This window comes from Geotrypetes seraphini, chromosome 10, assembly GCF_902459505.1.
Source record: "Geotrypetes seraphini chromosome 10, aGeoSer1.1, whole genome shotgun sequence".
NCBI lineage: Eukaryota > Metazoa > Chordata > Amphibia > Gymnophiona > Dermophiidae > Geotrypetes > Geotrypetes seraphini.
Window position 1 is genome coordinate 137,635,121 of NC_047093.1, and position 20,242 is coordinate 137,655,362.

General features: G+C 44.2%; 1 protein-coding gene across 2 annotated transcripts; it reads right to left on the bottom strand.

The window, feature by feature from the left end:
- Positions 1-12,823: 12,823 nt before the first annotated feature.
- LOC117368335 (oocyte zinc finger protein XlCOF6-like) lies at positions 12,824-18,950 on the bottom strand. Of its 2 annotated transcripts, none has more exons than XM_033961904.1 (3): positions 18,807-18,950; positions 17,636-17,737; positions 12,824-15,083 (listed from the first exon to the last, which is right to left on the bottom strand). In XM_033961904.1, the coding sequence occupies exons 1-3, from the start codon at positions 18,862-18,864 to the stop codon at positions 13,078-13,080; spliced, it is 2,166 nt and encodes a 721-aa protein (XP_033817795.1). In that variant the 5' UTR covers positions 18,865-18,950; the 3' UTR covers positions 12,824-13,077. The 2 variants fall into 2 exon arrangements, with proteins under 2 accessions (XP_033817795.1, XP_033817794.1); XM_033961903.1 differs by having other exon boundaries at positions 12,824-15,086.
- Between the last annotated feature and the right edge of the window lie 1,292 nt (positions 18,951-20,242).

Sequence of the window (20,242 nt, forward strand, 5' to 3'; positions counted from 1 at the left end):
TGCCAAAAGGGGACTTAGACGTTTTTTATTATGCCCCTCCACATCTCCCTATGATATATGTATCCTTCCGTAGATAATAGCTAAAACTAGTCTAATACTTCCACATCTACTCGCTAAAACTAACAAATGCTAATAAAACTGTTCATCCTTAAAGAGCCGTAAAATGTCATATACAGAGCTAACAAAAAGCGTTTTCAGTTGCTTCTTAAGCGACATTTTCTCTGCATAATTTTAAGCACCCCAACAAAGTGTGGCACAAATGTGGGCCAACCACCGAAGTGGCTGTTACTTGCGTCTTTCTATAATGTGTTTCACCTAATGATCAATTGACAACTTCATTGCGGATCGTGACCTCACATTTCTAGGGTGTCAGGTCAAAAGCGCGCCGGGACAAAGGTGCGCCCAGACAATTGAGCGCAGCGCACGCCGCCGCGCCGCTCTAAATTACTGTTTTTAGGGCTCTGACGGGGGTGTGGGGGGGAACCCCCCCCCTACTTTACTTAATAGACATCGCGCCGCGTTGTGGGGGGTGTGGGGGGTTGTAACCCCCCACATTTTACTGAAAACTGAACTTTTTCCCCATCGGAGCCCCTAAAAACTGTAATTTTGTGTGGCGCGGCGGCGCGCGCTGCACTCAATTGTCGGCGCGCGCTTTTGTCTTTCGCGCCGTTGTCTATGAACCCATTTCTAGTAGGCATATACTGCTTCAAAAGCTGTCTTCAATACAAAGGAATCTCTCCATAAATTACCCGAACTATTGTCAAAATTTGGCCTAGACCCACGCATTCTCACATTTGATCCCTGTGGCGAAATGGGGTGGTTTTTTAATGCATGTTTGGTCCTTCACTGTTCCCTGCGATCTTTGTCTTCCCCAGTGAGAGTTCCCTCCCTTGCAAGCTGTGAAGGGAACATGGACGTGTCGCCTTGACTTTTGCAATGTTCTGTAGTTAATGGAGGACTTTGTTTTTTCATGGATCTGCCTGCAGTGCCGGCCCGACTATTAGGCAAGCCTAGGCAATCACCTAGGGCACCAACCTCTGGGGGGGCCAGAGAGCAGCCGAAGGCAAAGAAAACAAGAGGACCCAGATTCTGAAAGCAATGCAGGTGCATGAAAAAACAGCGCCAGTGGTGTGTCACTCAGACTCCAGCGCCGTTTCTGGAATATCTGCCTGCATTGAAGGTAGGTGCCAGAAATGTAGGCCTGGATTTTATAAGCCATCATTACCAGTGCCTATCTTCAATATAGAATCACGCATAGAAACATAGAAACATAGAAATAGACGGCAGATAAGGGCCACGGCCCATCTAGTCTGCCCACCCCAATGACCCTCCCCTACCTTTCTCTGTGAATAGATCCCACGTGTCTATCCCATTTGGCCTTAAAATCAGGCACGCTGCTGGCCTCAATCACCTGAAGTGGAAGACTATTCCAGCGATCAACCACCCTTTCAGTGAAAAAGAATTTCCTGGTGTCCCTGTGCAGTTTCCCGCCCCTGATTTTCCACGGATGCACCCTTGTTGCCGCGGGACCCTTGAAAAAGAAGATATCTTCTTCCGCCTCGATGCGGCCCATGAGATACTACCTATAGACACACCTCTTTTGGCATCTGCGAAGATACAATTCTGGCATCATGTTTTGTAGGCTCCTCGTGGCACCTACTTTTTTTAAAAAAATTGGTTTTTAATTGGTTTTTAACAGTGCGGTTAATTACCATGCCGTTGATAGCCAATTAAAACAATTAGCGTGGGTTCCGGTAGAGTGCCTGCAGGTGCCTTCCCAATGGCACTGACGATCAGACCCAGTACCTTAAATTAAGCGACTCATTAAATTAAAATAAAACTTGAAACTTCTCATTTTTTGTGTGGTGGAAGGGGATCAGTGAGCACTGGGGAAGTGTGTGTGTGTGGTGGGGGGGGGTTCTTACCTTGATGAAGCAGTGGTCATATGGTCAGTTTGGGCACCTTTGTGGCACTTCTGAAACAGGTCTAGTTCCAAACATATAAGTTCTGTCCAGGATGTCTTGCAAAATGTTTGATTATCGCTGCAAGACGTCCATGTCTAACCCGCCCTTGAGACCGCCCCAACCCCACCCATAACACGCCTGCACCACGCCCATTTTGTGCTCGGGATGTACAAAGGCTGGAACACCTCGCCAAACATACAGAAAGATGGTTTCGATTATCGGCGCGTGGATGTTCTGGCGATTAGGATGTCCACAGGCTGATTTAGAATGCTTTTTGGACGTCTATGCTTTTTTAATTATGAGCCAGCAAAAGATCTCATTCCAAGTTGTAGTAGTCTTCCAACAACCAAGAATCATTTGGATTCCAAGCACAATAAATATGTCAAATAACCATCCCCCCCTCCCTTTTTACAATGCTGCGATAGTGGTATATACCACGGTCCGGAGCATTAAATGCTCTAATGCAGGGGTGTCCAACCTGCGGCCCTGTGAAGTATTTTGTGTGGCCCCGGTCGAGGGCAATGCAGTGTTTTCCTCTGTCTTGCTGCAGCGTTTGCGCGGCACCAGAAAAAAAATTTTTGGCCAGTGCGGCCCAGGGAAGCCAAAAAGTTGGACACCCCTGCTCTAATGCTTCTCTGACGCTCATAGAATTCCTAAGAGCGTCTAAGCCAGGGGTGTCCAACTTTTTGGCTTCACCGGGCCGCATTGGTCTAAAAAAAATGTTTCTGGGGCCGCACACAGGTGCAAACGCTGCGGCAAGACACAGGAGGGAGCCGGCAAGACGGTAAACACCCGGGGGCAGCAGAGGAAAACACTGCATCGCCCTCGACCGGGGCTGCACAAAATACTTCACGGGGCCGCATGCGGCCCTCGGGCTGCAGGTTGGACATCCCTGGTCTAAGCATCCAGGCTGCAATAGAAACCTCTACTGTGGCTTAGTAAAAGAGGACCAAATTGTTGTGTAAAGAAGGATGTAGAAAAGTAGTACATACCTTAAATTTTTTTGTTCCCTACGGAGCGCACTCATTTCACCACCGGCTTCTTCAGGGGGAAAAAAAATGCTGTAGCTATTACCATCATCTCTATTATAAACTTTGTGAATCTCACTATCCACTCACGTAATTGCGCTGTCGCACAAATCTTATGCACCAACACAGGTTTTTAGAGATTAACAGGGGTCTCAAGTGCCCTTGCTTCGAGAATACCCAACTACGATTAACTTACACTAGAGGTAGAAATCTAAGATAACATCTTAGGTATAAACCTGATTCGGAACGGACGTCCACCGGTGGGGGGTCGCATTCGATATGTGGTAGATGTCAGATCTGTCCTCTAACGATGCAGGGAAGCGTGTTTGAAAATCCTAACAATCATAGACAGTATCAATTACGTCATACCACTACATGTAAATCTGATAATGTCGTTTACATTATTATGTGTCCCTGTCAGAAAATCTATGTAGGGAAAACGACTAGACAATTCAACATCCGCATGGCGGAACATAAATCCTGCTTAAATCATAGCAGGAAGGAAGCTCCGTTAGTAGCTCACTGCTTACACTATAAACATGAGTTTAACCAACTTAAATGCATGATTATAGATAGGATAGAGGTTGCAGTAAGGGGAGGGGACAGGGGTAAAAAGTTGTTACAGACAGAGCAGAGGTGGATTGACCGGTTGGGAAGCTTACAACCTCGTGGGTTGAATATAGCCATTAACTGGCAAACTTTTTTCTAAATAATGTCAATGCTGGGTAGGCTTTAGCTGTTTAGCAGTGTCTTTTTGGTCTACATTTACAGGGTTTAATTATGTTTATGATGTAGGGTAGGACAATCAAAATACAAAATAAAAAATATATAACGAACAAAGTAATAATAAAAAAAGACGATCGATTCATTAGGGTGTATTTGAATAAGATTGATGACGTAATATCATTTATGTGGTGGCGGAGTGAATTGTTACCGGCATTACGAGTTGCCGGATATGACATCAGACGCCCTTGTAAGCCTTTAAATAGTTGGACTCCAATGTTTGAGCCTGAGGCTGTTGAGTAGGAGCCAACGTGTCTTTCTTTAGGAGGTTTACGCCCAAGGAAGCTAAGAGGTTTGGGTTGCTGGTATTATTAGTATTATCTGTAGTTTGTAAGCTGGAGTGTGTGTGTTTGTTTGAATGCCGCTTCTGATATTCGAGTGAGTGAGTTTAGGCGAGTTGCCTAGTTATACAGTTCTCCTCAGTGCGTAAAAAATACATATATGCATTTTCCATTAGTAATAAAAAGTAAGGTAGTAAGAATATAGGATCAACAGTGTTGGTGATAAGTTAAAGTATAGAAAACAGCTTGAAGTTTATATGAGCGAGCAGATAGTGTTCCTGAGAGCTCCGCCTAGTATCCTCGTTCAGCGCAATGATTTTAGAGTAAGCATGTTAGCATGTGTCTAACTTTTAAGTGGAATAACACATAAACTAAATGGTCTGCTTTTTCTATAGAGGCAGTGGTGCTTTCCTGAAGAAGCCCCTTGTTAATACGTGGGGCGAAACGGAGATCTTCCGTAGAGGAGAATAACAGGATTAACATAATGAAAATAAGTTGAGAAATCCTGAATTACAAGGAATGGGAATAAAACAGCAAGAAAAAGATACAAAAAAAGCTAAGTAATTCTGATGTATTTGGAATGGTGAAGCATTAAATAATATAGATTTTAGGATTAATTTATAAAGAAAATAAGTCAATATTAATATATTTAAAATGCACAAATCATAGGCATAGAGATAAGATACGGGACCGATGATAGCTCACGGTATCAGCCAGTGGCTTTGACAAATAACTCAGGCTTCTGGTAGTGAGCACTTGAGACCCCTGTTAATCTCTAAAAACCAGTGTTGGTGCATAAGATTTGTGCGACAGCGCAATTACGTGAGTGGATAGTGCTATTACCATCATGCCAACTTTCGTGAGTTGTATTGCAGCGGCGTTAATCAAGCCTCCCCATGGGGAACAAAGATTTAAGATAAGTGCTACTTTTCTACACACAAAGTTAATTGATTTCTGTTTCATCTTGTTCACTCACACAAATGGAAAGGGGGGGTGAGTTGACCTATGATTATACTAAGGCAGTACCATTGAATATCTATCGGGTCTGCTTCATTGTATGAGGTCTTTTTTTTTTTTAATTATTTATTCAATATTTATATACCAGTTATAGCCTAAGTCAGGGTCTTGCAAACTTTCCAGCCAGCGGCACACTAAATCCAGTACCCCGGCCAGAAGGCACCCGGAAGTGCACAGATGTCGACATGATGATGTCATTGCACATGCATGAAGCCATCGCATCAACGTCCACGCATGTGTGGAGGCCCATCTGGCCGCGACCCGCTTCGGTGGAGGGATCTGGGAGGTGCGGCGAGAGGAGGAGAGACGCCGGCCAGGAGGAGCGTCATTGGCGCCAGCTGACCTCCTACAGGACGTGCCTCTCGCGGTCAGCTGGCATAGAACTGAAATCTCAGGAGGCACACAGTTTGCGATACACTGGCCTGGGTGGTTTACATTCAGGTACTCAAGCATTTTTCCTTCTCTGTCCTGGTGGGCTCACAATCTATTTAAACTACCTGGGGCAATGGGGGAGGGAGGAGTAGGTGGCTTGCTAAGGATCACAAGGGATTTGAACCCACAACCTGAAGCTGTTGAGGCTGTAGCTCTAACCACTGAGCAACACACTCCTCTAAAAAGAAACAATTGTGGGACACACACACACACACACACACAAATGGCCATGCTGAATTGTCCCTTGGGGCACCGTGCGAGAAAGATCCATCACAGCCTTCCTAAAAGTCTGCAAATCATCACCTCCAAATAAGGCGATTGAGGCCCATCTGCAGAATGGAAGCTCTGTGTGGAGGGTGACATGTAGGGGATGTGGGGGCATTGACCCCCCCCCCCCACACACACACGAGGTGATTGAGGCCCCGCAGCTGTCCTTACCTGGCACTCCGCCGTCCGATTCTATGACAATTCATCGAGGCTGATTCAGTGCTGAAACGGCCGCGAAGAGTCATCCTAGACCCAGACGCCCTCACCACCTGCCTGGATGCAGCCTCTACTTTTTGTCTTTTCACCCCATCCCACTCAAAGCAAAGACCCTCAACAAGTTCCAGCTGAGACCCAGGACCAGAATTCTCACTATGCCGTACTAGCCTCAGCAGACTTGGTTCCAAGGTCACTGTGGTCTACATCCATGTAGGCTTCCAATGTTTCCATCATTAATCACTCAGAGCAAGGGCTGCCTTCTTTGTTTTAAGTGAACACTTTATTACATTATCAATCACTCTCAAATACATCACAACATTTATGTTAACTTCACTCTGAATAACAGCAAACTAGTAGACTAGTATTATCTTTCTGTGTTGTCAGTTCCCCCAAAAAGCAGCTACAATATTCATCTCCCCCCATCCCACACATGAACATAAGAATAGCCAATGGTCCATCTAGCCCAGTATCCTCGTTCCACAGTGGTCACAAGTACCTGGCAGAAACCCAAATAGCAGCAACATTCCAGAATCCCCAAACAGTAGCAAGATTCTGGAACCCCAAAGAGTAACAATATTCCATGCGGAATCCCCAAAGAGTAGCAACATTCTATGCGGAATCCCCAAAGAGTAGCAACATTCCATGTGGAATCTCCAAAGAGGAGTAACATTCCATGCAGAGTCCCCAAAGAGTAACAACATTCTATGCAGAATCCCCAAAGAGTAGGAACATTCCATGTGGAATCCCCAAAGAGTAGCAAAATTCTATGCGGAATCCCCAAAGAGTAGCAACATTCCATGTGGAATCTCCAAAGAGGAGTAACATTCCATGCAGAACCCCCAAAGAGTACCAAGATTCCAGAATCCCCAAACAGTAGCAAGATTCTGGAACCCCAAAGAGTAACACTATATCATGTGGAATCCCCAAAGAGTAGGAACATTCCATGTGAAATCTCCAAAGAGTAGTAACATTCCATGCAGAGTCCCCAAAGATCAGCAACATTCCATGTGGAATCTCCAAAGAGCAGCAACATTCCATGCTACCGATCCCAGGGCAAACAGTGGCTTCCCCCGTGTCTATGTCAACAGAAGACTATGGGCGTTTCCTCCAGGAACTTGTCCAAACCTTTTTTTAAACCAGCTACATTAACAGCTCTTAGCACATCCTCTGGCAATGCGTTCCAGAGCTTAACTACCTTACCTCTCCTATCCCCCATCTCCTCCCCTGTATCATCTTCTTTTTTAATTCTTTATTTAAATTTTAAACTTTTGACATAATCATCAGTCAAATAAGAAAAAATACAGTGGTAACAGAAATATTCCTTCCAAGAAAAACGTCTTGGAAATTTAAACAATGAAATAATAAGTCACAATGTCTAATTAGTCCTGAATAAGTGGTGGAAGAGCTGTAAATGGACTGAAAATTTAAAAGGAAACTTTAACAAAGGAAAAAGAAGATGGAACTAGTAGATGTCAGAACATATCCTCTCTGAGCTTATACTGAGATGAAACAGGTTCACATAGGACTCCTTTTACAAAGGCGTGCACGTGCTAGCCGCTACTGCCTCCTTTTAAGCCGGCGGTAATTTTTCGGCGCATGCATGCGTGCGCTAAAAACACGAGCGCACCTTTGTAAAAGGAGCCCTTAGGAATTACAGATTGCCCGTGGGCAGATATAAATCTAGAGAGCCGCCGAGGTTCATAGAAAACATATCGGCTGTCTTGATAGACCATGACACATTGACAGGGGGCTACCTCAAGACAAATGCTGCGCCCAACTGCAAGGCCTGGGGTCTCAAAATGAGAAATTGTTTCCTTATCTTCTGTGTAGTACGAGATACATCAGGGAATATCCTTGCAACATTAGACATAAAGGGAACATCTTTATATTTGAAAAATAATTTAAAAAAAAAAAAAATTAATTAAAATTGTTATTAAGTTCAACATACTTTACAAGTATAAACTACTTGATACAGAAATACAGAGTTATGTTCCAAAAGAAAAAGAGCATTTATCATTTTAACATTTAAAGTAAAAATTATTATGCAACTTAACTCTTCCTTAGACCTTAATTAATAGAAGAGGGGAATAAAGAAATTACAGGGAGGAAAGGCTTAAACGCTACAACCCGGCATTATTCTTGAGCTCCATCCCCTCCACTAGAAAAACCTTAAAGATCTAAAAATGATCGTGGATGTTCCCCAGAAGAAAAAGGAAACTGTACAGGATGTGGACCATCTGGTAACAGATGATGTTAATTTGACAGAGTTTTTAGAAGACTCTCAAGATGTTATTCAGACTCGCTCCACATTGATTCTAACATGCATGAGTGAGACAGATAAAATGTTGTTAATGAAACTTTACTTTAAAAATAGACTGATCAAGTTCTGTGGGGATTTGATTAGTATATTTCCAGATGTCTCAAGAGCTACTCAGTTTAGAAGAAAATAATTTTTAAAATTGAGAACTAGAGTAGTGGCACTTGAGGCATCATTTTTCTTGAAGTTTCCTTGTAAATGTCTGGTTAAGATAGAAGATACTGAATTTGTCTTTTGGGGCCCCATTCAATTGCAACAATTTTTGGTAGCTCATGAACAGAAGTGAGATTTCTTTTCTTTTTCTTTTATTTATTGATGAGGAATTAGGGTAGGAATGTCAAAATGTCCTAAATTTAGTTGGGAATGATTTTGAGTTCATTGGAACTCAACCATTTCTTTGTTTTCCTTTAAAATTTATTTGAAAATAAGCAATATAAGTACATAAGTACATAAGTAGTCGCCTCCGCCGGGGCAGACCAGAGGTCCATCCAGCCCAGCGGTCCGCTCACGCGGCGGCCCACCAGGCATATTGCCTGGTCAGCGGTCCCTGACTAATTTTATTGCCTTCCTCTACAGTTATCTCTAAACCTTCCACTGCTCTTATCTGTACCCCTCAATCCCTTTGTCTTCCAGGAACCTATCCAGGTCATCCTTGAAACCCTGTACTGTGCTATTTCTTATCACGGCCTCCGGAAGGGTGTTCCATGTGTCCACCACCCTCTGTGTGAAAAAGTACTTCCTTGCGTTTGTTTTAAACCTGTCCCCCTTCAATTTCATCGAGTGACCCCTTGTTCTTGTGGTTTCTTTCAAATTGAAAAATCTGTCTTTGTCAACCTTTTCGATGCCCCTCAGGATCTTGAAGGTCTCTATCATATCTCCTCTGAGTCTCCGCTTTTCCAGGGTCTCCCCTTTTTAGGGGGCTTGTAAAGGATGTTTTTTTGTATTATTTCTTGTAACGAAAATTTGTATGGAAACCCTTTTTTTCCTTGATATCTTTATGATATTGTAAAAGTATTAAACTCAATTAAAAAAAAAAAAAAAAAAAGATCGTAGATGGTCTGGTGTGAAGAGCACCCATATACTTAATAACACATTTGCATGGATATGCTAAAAGAAAAGTAGCACCTAGCTTCCTTGTCTCCTCTCTCATTGCCCAAAACATTTTTCCACCTATCTTGAGTTATTCTGGTTACATCGTGATATAACCAAAGTCGTTGTCCGCAAAAAGGTATTTCAGGTTTTTGAAAGAATAACCTCATCACAGAATTAAAGATCTTGTTCAAAGATAAAATTAACAAGTAACGTTGCTCTTTCTGTAACGTCCGTGGAGGACGTCTCCAATATGGCGGTGAGATTTTGTAAATCTTTATCAGCAGCCAAATTCTCACCCCTCGATGTATCAGAAGATTTCTTTGAAACAGGTAAAAAAATATGCTTTATTTATGGGCGGAATTTGGTCTTGCGGAAAATTCAAGGATTCTATAAGGAATTTTTTTTTAATCTCTATTGGTGAAGTCACTGAAATCCTTGGACAATTTAAAAAACCCTCAAGTTCAATCTTCTATTAAAGTTCTCTATCATTTCTATTTTACGGGCTGTAAAGTTTTGTTCTTTAATAATAGTAGTAATTGAAGTCTTCAAGGAAGCTGACTCAGTTTGTATTTTATCCATACATTCAAGCTTAACTTTAGCCAGACTATCTGTGAAAGTATCCATTTTCTTAACCAGTACCTCCATGTCCGAAGCCATCTTCTCCACCTTCACGTCTATTTTCTTAATAGCTTCAAAAAGTGTTTCTAGTGTCACTACTGGAGTAGTTGATGTTCCTCCTACTTCTTCGGCATTCTTCCGACCCAGAGTTCCAGCTGGGGCTGTAGCTCCTCCCAATAGCTGCTCCGGGATCTCCTGCTCCTCTCCCTCGGGGCCAGACTCCTCACTCTGCAGTCCTGCTGGACACGGAGGCGCAGAGAGAAGCGGCGGCGACAACAATGTCATCAGTTCCAGGGACTCGAGTGCTCCCTCACTCGTGTCCAATGCAGAAGTCTGCCGCCGCGAGATTGTCCGGGTGTCGGCTGGGCTCAGCGGGTGCAGAAAACGCTGAATCGTCGGCTGGGCTGGAGACAATGTGAGTAGCGGTAGTTGTCCTGCTCTCACGTTCCCCTTCCTCTTAGTATGAGGCATATCTTAAAAGTATGTAACAGCCTCCGATTATAGAAAAATTTAGAAGAAAAACGCTAAGCTTCTCAGCTCAGCAGAGTGGTGTCCGCCATCTTGAATCCTCCCTCTCCCTTGAAAAATAATTTTAACATCCATTCCCTGTCTGAATCTATAGCGAACTGTACCAGCAACGTCGCTGTATCCTGCGCTTCGGTTTCCGACCTCTCTAAGAAATTTGTTAAATCCAAACTATCAGCAGATAAATTCTGCTGGTTAGGATTTTGAGATTTAAGTCTCCTAGGAAGGTAATAAATTTTTGAGAGAGGTGGATATGAAGTTTCTGGAACCTTAAGAACTTCAGTTAAATATTTTTTAAACATGTCATGTGCTGATAAAGGACTTTTTTGGAAAGTTTATAATCCAAAGATTACATTTCTTGGTCGCATTCTCCAGCATTTCTATCTTGAAATGAAGATTCTCACTGTCCTTAATCCAAATTAAAGCCTGGATCTCAACTACTTTTACTCTGGAGCCATGTTCATCCACTTTACTCTCAAGACTTGAAACTTTATTCTTTATATCCAAATTTCCAGATAAAACTGCTGTGTAACGTTGTGAAAGTTGCTGGAATTGAGCTCCCAAAGTGAGTTGCAAATTTGAAATTGCCTCCCAAAGCGTTTCCATATTGAATTCCTTCGGCCTTTCCATAGGCATGACACTGCTCCCCAAGTCCTCTGTAGAAAATAATGTACCTGTAGCCACAGCAGCTTTCTTTTCTGTCAGGAAAAGAGCTCCAGTAGCCTGCTGCATCTCAGTCTCCGAACGCTGCAACGTTGTAGAAACAGCCCTCCTCAGCCCTCCATGCAGAGCCGTTATCCAGGAAAGGAACATCCCCGAGACGGTTCCTCCTCCATCTGCCATCCCGTTGCTTCGGGATGAATCGGAGGACTAAGCTCCTCCAGGCACAAGATGGCGCCCTCGAAAGAGAGATCACACGCTTCAGTCTGCGTGTCTCTTATTGCCGAGGATCCTCCCAGTTGCTGTGTTCGGACTCCTCGCGCCACAAACGCGTCCATCAGCCCTGCCGTTACAGCGGATTCATCCGGGGAAACCCGGATCTTTGATTTTCTTTTGACCATAGAACCAGGTCAAGGAAAATTATCTGCAGGAACTCCGATGTCGTCTCCGCGGCCACGTTCAAGCCGCCATCTTAGGTAAGCTCCTCCCCGTGTGTCATCTTCTTTATCCCAACCTCAAATCATTAGCCCTCACAGCATGGAAACCAAACAGTGCTCTTGGACTACCAGAGTCTTTCCAGCATATATTATTTCCTGCTAGAAAACCTCTGAATGGAAAAGGTTCTCCATATGGTGTTTCACAAATGGCTATAACCCTATTCACTATTTTCCACAGTTTTATACCATTTTCTATCATCTAGGTATTCAAATATCCTCCATCAGAAAATAACTCGGTTCTTATGGCCTATCATGTTCTGATTGATAGGTAAAAGCTTAAAGAGGTTAGGGCCTTCAGCTTGGAAAAGAGACGGCTGAGGGGAGATAGGATTGAAGTCTACAAAATCCTGAGTGGAGTAGAATGGGTATAAGTGGATCAATTTCTCACTCTGTCAAAAATTACAAAGGCTAGGGGACACTTGATGAAGTTACAGGGAAACACTTTTAAAACCAATAGGAGGAATAAAAATTTCACTTAGAGAATAGTTAAGCTCTGGAACGCATTGCCAGAAGTTGTGGTAAGAGCGGATAGCGTAGCTGGTTTAAAAAAAAAAGGTTTGGACAAGTTCCTGGAAGAAAAGTCCATAGTCTGCTATTGTGACAGAAATGTGGGAAGCCACTGCTTGCCCTGGGATTAGTAGCATGAAATGTTGCTGCTCTTTGGGAATTCTGCATGGAATGTTGCTTCTCCTTGGGAATTCTGCATGGAATGTTGCGACTGTTTGGATTCCTGAAAGGTACTTGTGACTTGGATTGGCTACTGTTAGAAACAGGATATTGGGCTAGATAAACATGAAAACATAAGAACATACGAGTTGCCATACTGGGACAGACCGAAGGTCCATCAAGCTCAGTATCCTGTTTCTAATAGACGCCAGCCACTCCAGGTCACAAGTACCTGGCAAGATCCTAAAGAATAAGACTGTTTTTATGCTGCTTCTCCTAGAAATAAGCAATGGATTTTCCCAAGTCCATCTTAATAATAATGATTTATGGACTTTTCTTTTAGGAAATTATCCTCCACCCCCCCATATTTTAAACCCTGCTAAGCTAACTCCTTTCACCACATTCTCTGGCAATGAATTCCAGAGTTTAATTACACATTCATTACTTTTCTTCCAAACACTTGCTCAAGTTTATGGATGTGGACTGAGGCAGTTTATATTTCAGAACCCGTTTGCTTATTTGGATTTGTTGATACTGATAAGTAAGCGTGGAGGTCCAGAATAGTAGCTCTGTGTACATAATCTGTTTCTGCTAGACCCAGACCTCCTTCCAGCTTTTGAAATGAACACTGTTTGGGTGGGGAGTTTTTTGTCTCCAAACGGATTACTTTTTTGTGCACCTTGCCAACAGTAAACCTCAGCTGCATATAGGATCTCAGTCTCTCAAATTTACTGTCTCCCCAAGTAACGTCTCCAAATGGGTTTCACTCGGAGTAATGTTTCCAGATGGCTTAGTTCTGTGCGTACCATCCAAGGCCTCACCAGCATGAATTTTCTGGTGATCTATGAGGTATTTCTTCCAAATGAAGCTTTCACCACAATCAGGGCATAAAAATGGCCTCCCGGTGCTGTGCAGCTGTTGGTGTCTTCTAAGGTTGGACTCTTGTCTGAAACTTTTACCACACTGAGTGCATGTAAATGGTTTTGCTCCGGTGTGGATCCTCTGGTGATTTGTGAGGTGCGTCTTCTCCAAGAATCTTTTACCACATTCGAAGCATGAAAACGGCCTGTCACCAGTATGAATTTTTTTATGCCTCCGGAGGAGATATTCCTGAGGAAAGCTTTCGTTACAGTCAGTGCACGAGAACTGTCTCCTTCCCGGGTGTTTAATCTCATGTTTTCTCAGGCTGTATAATTTACAGAACCTTTTATGGCAAACAGAACACTGATATGGTTTCTCTCCCGTGTGGCTTCTTACGTGTTGCCTCAAGATGAATTTATTAGTGTAACGCTTATCACATTCAGAACATTTAAAGGGTTTCTCTCCCGTGTGCTTCCTCTCGTGCATTTTCAGGCTGGCCCTTTTGCAGAAACATTTATCGCATTCAGTACACTTAAAGACTTTCTCTTTCCTGTGAAGTCTTTTGTGTGCCCTGAGGTCCGATATGTGAGCAAAACATTTATCGCACTTCGGGCACTTAAATTCTCCCTTCCTGTGAATCTTTTCGTGTTGTCTCTGGTTGCACGCCCTGGTGAAGCTCTTGCCACATTCAGAACATTTGAATGGTTTTTCCCCCGTGTGAATCTTTTCATGTCGCCTCAGAAGAGCTTGAGAACAGAAGTGTTTGTTACACACTGAGCACGCCACAGTATCCCCCACGTGGATCTTTTCGTGTAGTTTCTGGTTGCACGATGTACTGAACCGTTTATCACACTCGGAACATTTAAACGGTTTCTGGGCCATATGCTTCACTTCGTGTCGCCTCAGAAGGGCTTTAGAGCAGAAGCTTTTATCACATTCAGAGCATGAAAAAGGATCTCCCGTGTGAATCTTTTTATTTTGTTGTCCCAAGATACATTTCTGACCGAGACATTCCTCAGAGTCACTGCATATGTGCGGTTTGTCTCCCGTATGAACAGTTTTGTGTCTCCTGAGGTTCGAGTTTGAACTAAAAGATCTGTCGCATTCTGTACATTTAAATGGTTTCTCTCCGGAGTGCACTCGCTGGTGAATTCTAAGCTGTGATCTGTACGTGAAGCACTTCCCACACTCATCACAATTAATGGGCCTGTCTCCAATGTGGGTTTTTTTATGTGCTGCAAGATTTGACCGGAATTTGAATTTCTTCTCGCACTCAGTACACTGAAATGGTCTTTCTCCAGTGTGGATTCTCATATGCCCTTTCAGCTCGGCTTGGCAATCAAAGCACTCATCACACCACTTACATTTTAACGGTTTCCTTTCCACTTTTAAATGTCTATCTGCAGGAAGGTTTGTTTTCTTAATTATTCTGTTCTCTTCTACGCTCCAAGTAATTTTCGCCTCTCTTCCATGGTACTGTTCGATAAATTTATGATGTAATGTCTCAGTGAACTTGCTCCCACGTTCTTTGTTTTCTTGGTGCTCTAGAAAAAGCGAGTGTGGTGTGAAGCTTCCCCAGTTAGCAGCACTTTGGATCGGTTTCCCTCTTTCGGGGAGGCTCTGAGATTGTATAATCTTTGCGAAGGGCTGGAAATTTATCTCCTGTTCAGCAGAGGTGGCCGGTCTCTCTCCCGTTTGGCCCTCTTCTTCCGATCTGGGCGATGTTACCTTATTGATACCGCCTTCGTGGTCAGTGAAAGGAACTGGGCCATCTCTAGAGGGCTCTCGGTATTTGCATTCCCCCCTCTGCTGTCCGTTGCACGCTCTCTGCGTCTCACTGTTGTTCTTGGCTTCATCCTCTGCTGGAGAAAAAAAAAAAATGAGAGCTTGCTCACTCTTCTATTTTGCACTTAATATCCTGTCTTTGCATTATTTATTGATTTGGGGTTTATTAACCCCCTTTTCGTGAAGAGATTTCACAATGCATTGAATAGTAATCCGGTACTACTGGGTATTTTCCCTAATGGTCGTGGCAGACTCACATTCTAGCTGTGGTGGCTGGGGCCAAAGAAAGGTTGAGCGACTTGCCCAGGGTCACAGGGAGCAGGCTGGGATTGAACTCACATCCTCAGGGTACTAAGACAGCAGCTCTAACCGCTAGGCCTCGCTTCCCCTCCAGCTAAGTTTTTAAAAAATCCATTAGTTTTAGAGCTGTAGAGAGGTAATAATGCCATGGGATGCTTTAAATTTTCAAAGTACCTTATATTAGTTAGTGGTATGTGTTTCCATGAGTGCAGCAAGGCAATCGTGCACGACCAAAACAACGATGTAGATGGAAGGCAATTTCTAGCTGGGCCCAGGGGTAGAGCGCATTTCCTGTCTGCCCCATGCCTACCAAACATGTCTATCCCCCTCCTTTTACGAAGCCACATTAGACTTTTTTTTATCGCCGGCCGCAGTGGTATTAGCTCCGTCGCTCACAGGAATTCTAATACTGCCACGACCAGCGACCCTAACAACGCTTTCTAAAAGTGGGGATTACCGGTATATTTGTTCATTTTACTATCGTTATGCTGTTAACAAAACTCTTTATAGCGGTGTTTACTAGAGCCCAAAGAATGTTTTTAAAATTACCTCAGCTGGTGGGGGTCCCCGATCCCACCAGCTGAAGACTTTCTTCACTGGAACCCCCAGGCCATCTGAACCCTGAGGAATATGGCTGCCTGTGCCATCGGCCCCACACATGCTCGACAATGGCATTTCGGTCAACCTGAAAGCGCAGCCGCTGACTGCCGCGGAGTTTAAACAGCCCTGGGGTTGCAACGAAAGAGGTCTTCTCCCGGCAAGATTGGCGATCCCTGCCAGCTACGCAGGTGAGGTTTGGTCCTGACTCACAACGGGTGGACCTCTGCCCACTCAGGCCCATTCAAGGCCACACCATGGGGCAAAGGGACAACGGACTGTGTCTAAAATCATCCTGCTAGCTACAGACATTCCATTCTCCTCCTCCAGGGCCGGCGGTAGGGATGGAAAAACAGGGCAATTGCCCTGAGCCCCCCTGTCATAGGGGACCCTAAAGCTTCCTGAAGTTGAAAGAGGGGCAGCCTGCAAACAAGCCCCGGGGCTGCCTCCCTAGCGTCTGCCCGGCGCCCTATCTTGTCTAACGCCAGCTCTGCTCCTCTCCCATCTCGGCAGCCGTTTTCTTTTTTGAAGTCTGCTGGGAGCCTGTATTGAATAATCAGTGGCATAGCAAGGGTGAGTGGCGCCCCCTCCCCCACCCTCTTCCCTGTCCTCCCTGACCCCTCCCCTGCTGTATACGCACCCCCTTCCCTTCCCCCACACCTCTTTAATTATCCTGGCGTGAGCAGCATAGCGAGCTTGCTACCCACGTTGTCTGTTCTCCCTCCGATATCACTTGCAAGGCGCGGGACCCGGAAGTGATGGTCAGAAAGAGCCAACATCGATGTGGGTAGCAAGTTGGCGATGCTGCTCGCGCAGGGAAAAATTGAAAGAGGTACAAGAGGAGGGAAAGGGTGCCGGCGCCCCCACCACGACAGTATCCGGGGCGGACCACCACCCCCTTCCCCCTTACCACGCCACCGTGAATAATGCATTTACCTGGACATTGCAAAATAATCTTAGCTCCCGAGAAGATTTCTTGCTGCGTGACAAAAAAAAATTGCTCCACATAGATCAGGGTAAATTTGAATTTTACCACTAAGAAACTTAACATTCTGAAATCAAAAATGCAAACACATTACGGAGTCCTTAACCTAGCTCAGGGGTAGCCAATTCCGGTCCTCGAGAACCACAGGCAGGTCAGGTTTTCAGGAAATCCACAATAAATATGCGACATCAAATCAGAGACATCAAACGGAAAAAACTACGATGGCCTTCTAGCCATACAGGCATCAAAACTAGACCACCAACTCTCCAATCTACTAATCGCGACCCCAGACTACAAAACTTTCAGAAAAGAAATAAAAACCCTGCTATTCAAGAAATCCATGAAGACTAACTAATACCGTATGAAACATTTCAATCCTCTGAAGCAACCCGCTCTACTCTGTAACACCTCTGGACATGTCCAGAAATCCTCTTCTGTAATCCGCCTTGAACCGCAAGGTAATGGCGGAATAAAAATCACTAATGTAAGATAGATTTGCATCTCAAGGAAGCAGTGCACGCAAATCCATCTTGTACATATTCATTGTGGATATCCTGAAAACCTGACCTGTCTGTGGCTCTCGAGGACTGGAATTGTCTACCCCTGGCCTAGCTGAATAAATGTTGGTAGAATATTCACTGTGATTTATTCAGCTACAATAAAATTCCGCAATACAACAGTAACTGACACGGAGGCGTAAGGTTCTCTCTCTAGCGAGGATCGTAAAGGAATTTATTTTCTCACCTATATCGATAACGTCCTCCCTTTTTCCCACTGCGTCGCTGATATGAGAATCTTCAATCTTGAGGATCTCTACTGTGGCGTCCAGATCGCAGAGGGGGCTGCCTGTTCGAAACAGGAGAAAGTACCATCAGCTTTGAAATGGTCCTGGATGCCATCTTAATATTTGGTTAGTGTGTGGTAACGGGGGTTCTCCGATCACGAAGCATTTCAGAGGGCAAGCCACCGCATCTCAAAAAAGATGTCGCGGAATTAGAAAAGGTACAGAGAAGGGTGACAAAAATGATAAAGGGGATGGGCAACTTCCCTATGAGGAAAGACTAAAGCGGCTAGGGCTCTTCGGCTTGAAGGTGAGAAGGCTGTAGGGAGATATGATAGAGGTCTAATAAAATACTGCATGGAGTAGAACAGGTAGACATAAAAATACTAGGAGACCTGCAATGAAGCTACTAAGAAGTAGATTTAAAACAAACCTGAGAAAAATATTTCTTCACTCAATGTGTACTTAAACTCTGGAATTCACTGCCAGAGAATGTGGTGAAAGCAGTCAGCTTAACAGGGTTTAAAAAAGGTTTGGCTGATTTTCCCAAAAGAAAAGTTAATAAGCCATCATTAAGATAGATTTGGAGAAAATCACTGCTTACTCCTAGGATAAGCAGCATAAAATTTGTTTTACTACTTGGGACCTGGGTTGGCCACTGTTGAAAACAAAAAACTTGATGGACTTTCGGTCTGTCCCAGTACAGCAGCTCTTATGTTCTCATGTGAGCCAAGTATAGGACAGTGAAGCCACTGTGACATCACTGATGAGCTTGGCTCTTAGGCACTGGTGGAATGAGGCATTATGGCATCACAATCTCAGCTCTGGAATGTTGCTATTCTCTGGGTTTCTGCCTCATACTTGGGACCTGGGTTGCCCACTGTTGGAAGCAGGATACTGGGCTTGATGGACCTTCACTCTGTCCCAGTATGATAATTCTTATGTTCATAAGTCTATGGTGCCTCAGCCTAGATATCCCCATGCCATGTACTTGGCACCAAGATTCCATTATAGACGACTAGCTTAAGGTTTACCTTGGTATGCCCGTGAGTAAGATCACTCTCTTACATCATGTCAGTGACAGGCATAGGTTAAAGGATGAACCCATTGCTAGCCTTAATCCTACTGCATTACCTTCACGCCATTTCCCACAGGTTCCAGTCACGGGTTCCTTATTGTCCTGGGAATCCATCCTAAATCCGTCTTCTTTAAATCGGATTAAAATGTCAGGTTTGACATCGGGGCAGCCTGTTATGGGAAAAGATGGTGACTGGAAGGTACTCAGAATTTTGCTGTTTATAGATGCAAGAAGAGAAAGCCACTTTCTGAAAGTAAAATAAAAAGATTTGAAGGGTGCCACGTTCATCATCTGATATCCATTCTAGTAGCAGCTTGATCATTAAAAAAAAAACAACAAACAAACCAGATCTGGCACAGACGGAGACTTGTAGTCTTGCTTTACTCAGGACATCCAGTTAGGAAATTAGAACTACAAATCCCTTCATGCAATTCAGTAAAACCTGGCCTGGATTGCCCCTTTTGGGCAAATCTGGAGCCAGATGGCAACCATAGTCCAAGATGAGCAAATTTTCCTTAAAAGATTTTTCAGAAGGCTTTCTGGCCATAGCAATTTTGTGTTATGCCAAACGTAATCTCAACTACTGTTAAATCATAGACCTAAAATGTTAGGAATTCCCCCTTGGCACAGAACACGCTGGCAATCAAAACACAATAGTTTTGTGAACTGCGGTGCTGGCATTTTAATTTTCTTCTGTATGTTCTGAGGTCTATGTCAAATATTCAAGAGATGTGCATTTTCAAAGGACAGTTGCTGTAATTGCACAGTTATAAAAGAGGGTAAAATCCCCTAATATTTCCAAATCGAGACTCACATAAACCAACTTCAGGGTCATTCCAAGGGTATGCAGTGCTTTAGGTGAACTTTCAGTCATGCACCACCTTCAGGACTAGCTCAAGATCTACACCTTCCTTAAAGTCCAGGATCTATCTGTCCTCTCCCTATACTGCCAGCTTTCTGCCTTCACCTCCCTACCCCTCCCAGGTGGCCAGCATCACCTCATTCCATCTCTATTCTCCAGGTGGCTGGTATCCCTCCTTCCACTCCCTATTCCTCATAAGTCGCTAGCATCACCCCTTTTCTCTCTCTCTACTCCTAGGTGACAAACAGCCTTCCTTATATACCCTGCCCCTCCTAGGTGTCCAGCATTGCCCTTTTCCCCTTTCTACCCCCTGGTGTCCACCATCCCTTTTTCTTCTTCCTACCTCTCTCAGGTGTCCAGCATCGTTCCTTTCCCCTCTCTACCACAGGTGTCCACCATCCCTCCTTCTACTTCCTACCTTTCTCAGGTGGCCAGCATCGTCCCTTTCCCCTCTCTACCCCCAGGTGTCCACCATCCCTCCTTCTACTTCCTACCTTTCTCAGGTGGCCAGCATCATCCCTTTCCCCTCTCTACCACAGGTGTCCACCATCCCTCCTTCTACTTCCTACCTTTCTCAGGTGGCCAGCATCGTCCCTTTCCCCTCTCTATCCCCAGGTGTCCACCATCCCT

What these genes read in the sequence shown, in the direction of transcription:
- LOC117368335 (XM_033961903.1), bottom strand. Translation starts at nt 18,864, where the DNA reads ATGGATTCCCAGGACAATAAGGAACCCGTGACTGGAACCTGTGGGAAA. An exon ending in CTGTGGGAAATGGCGTGAAG is followed by an intron (nt 17,738 to 18,806) that starts GTAATGCAGTAG and finishes TGTTTCGAACAG; the next exon opens with GCAGCCCCCTCTGCGATCTG. An exon ending in GGAGGACGTTATCGATATAG is followed by an intron (nt 15,087 to 17,635) that starts GTGAGAAAATAA and finishes TTTTTTCTCCAG; the next exon opens with CAGAGGATGAAGCCAAGAAC.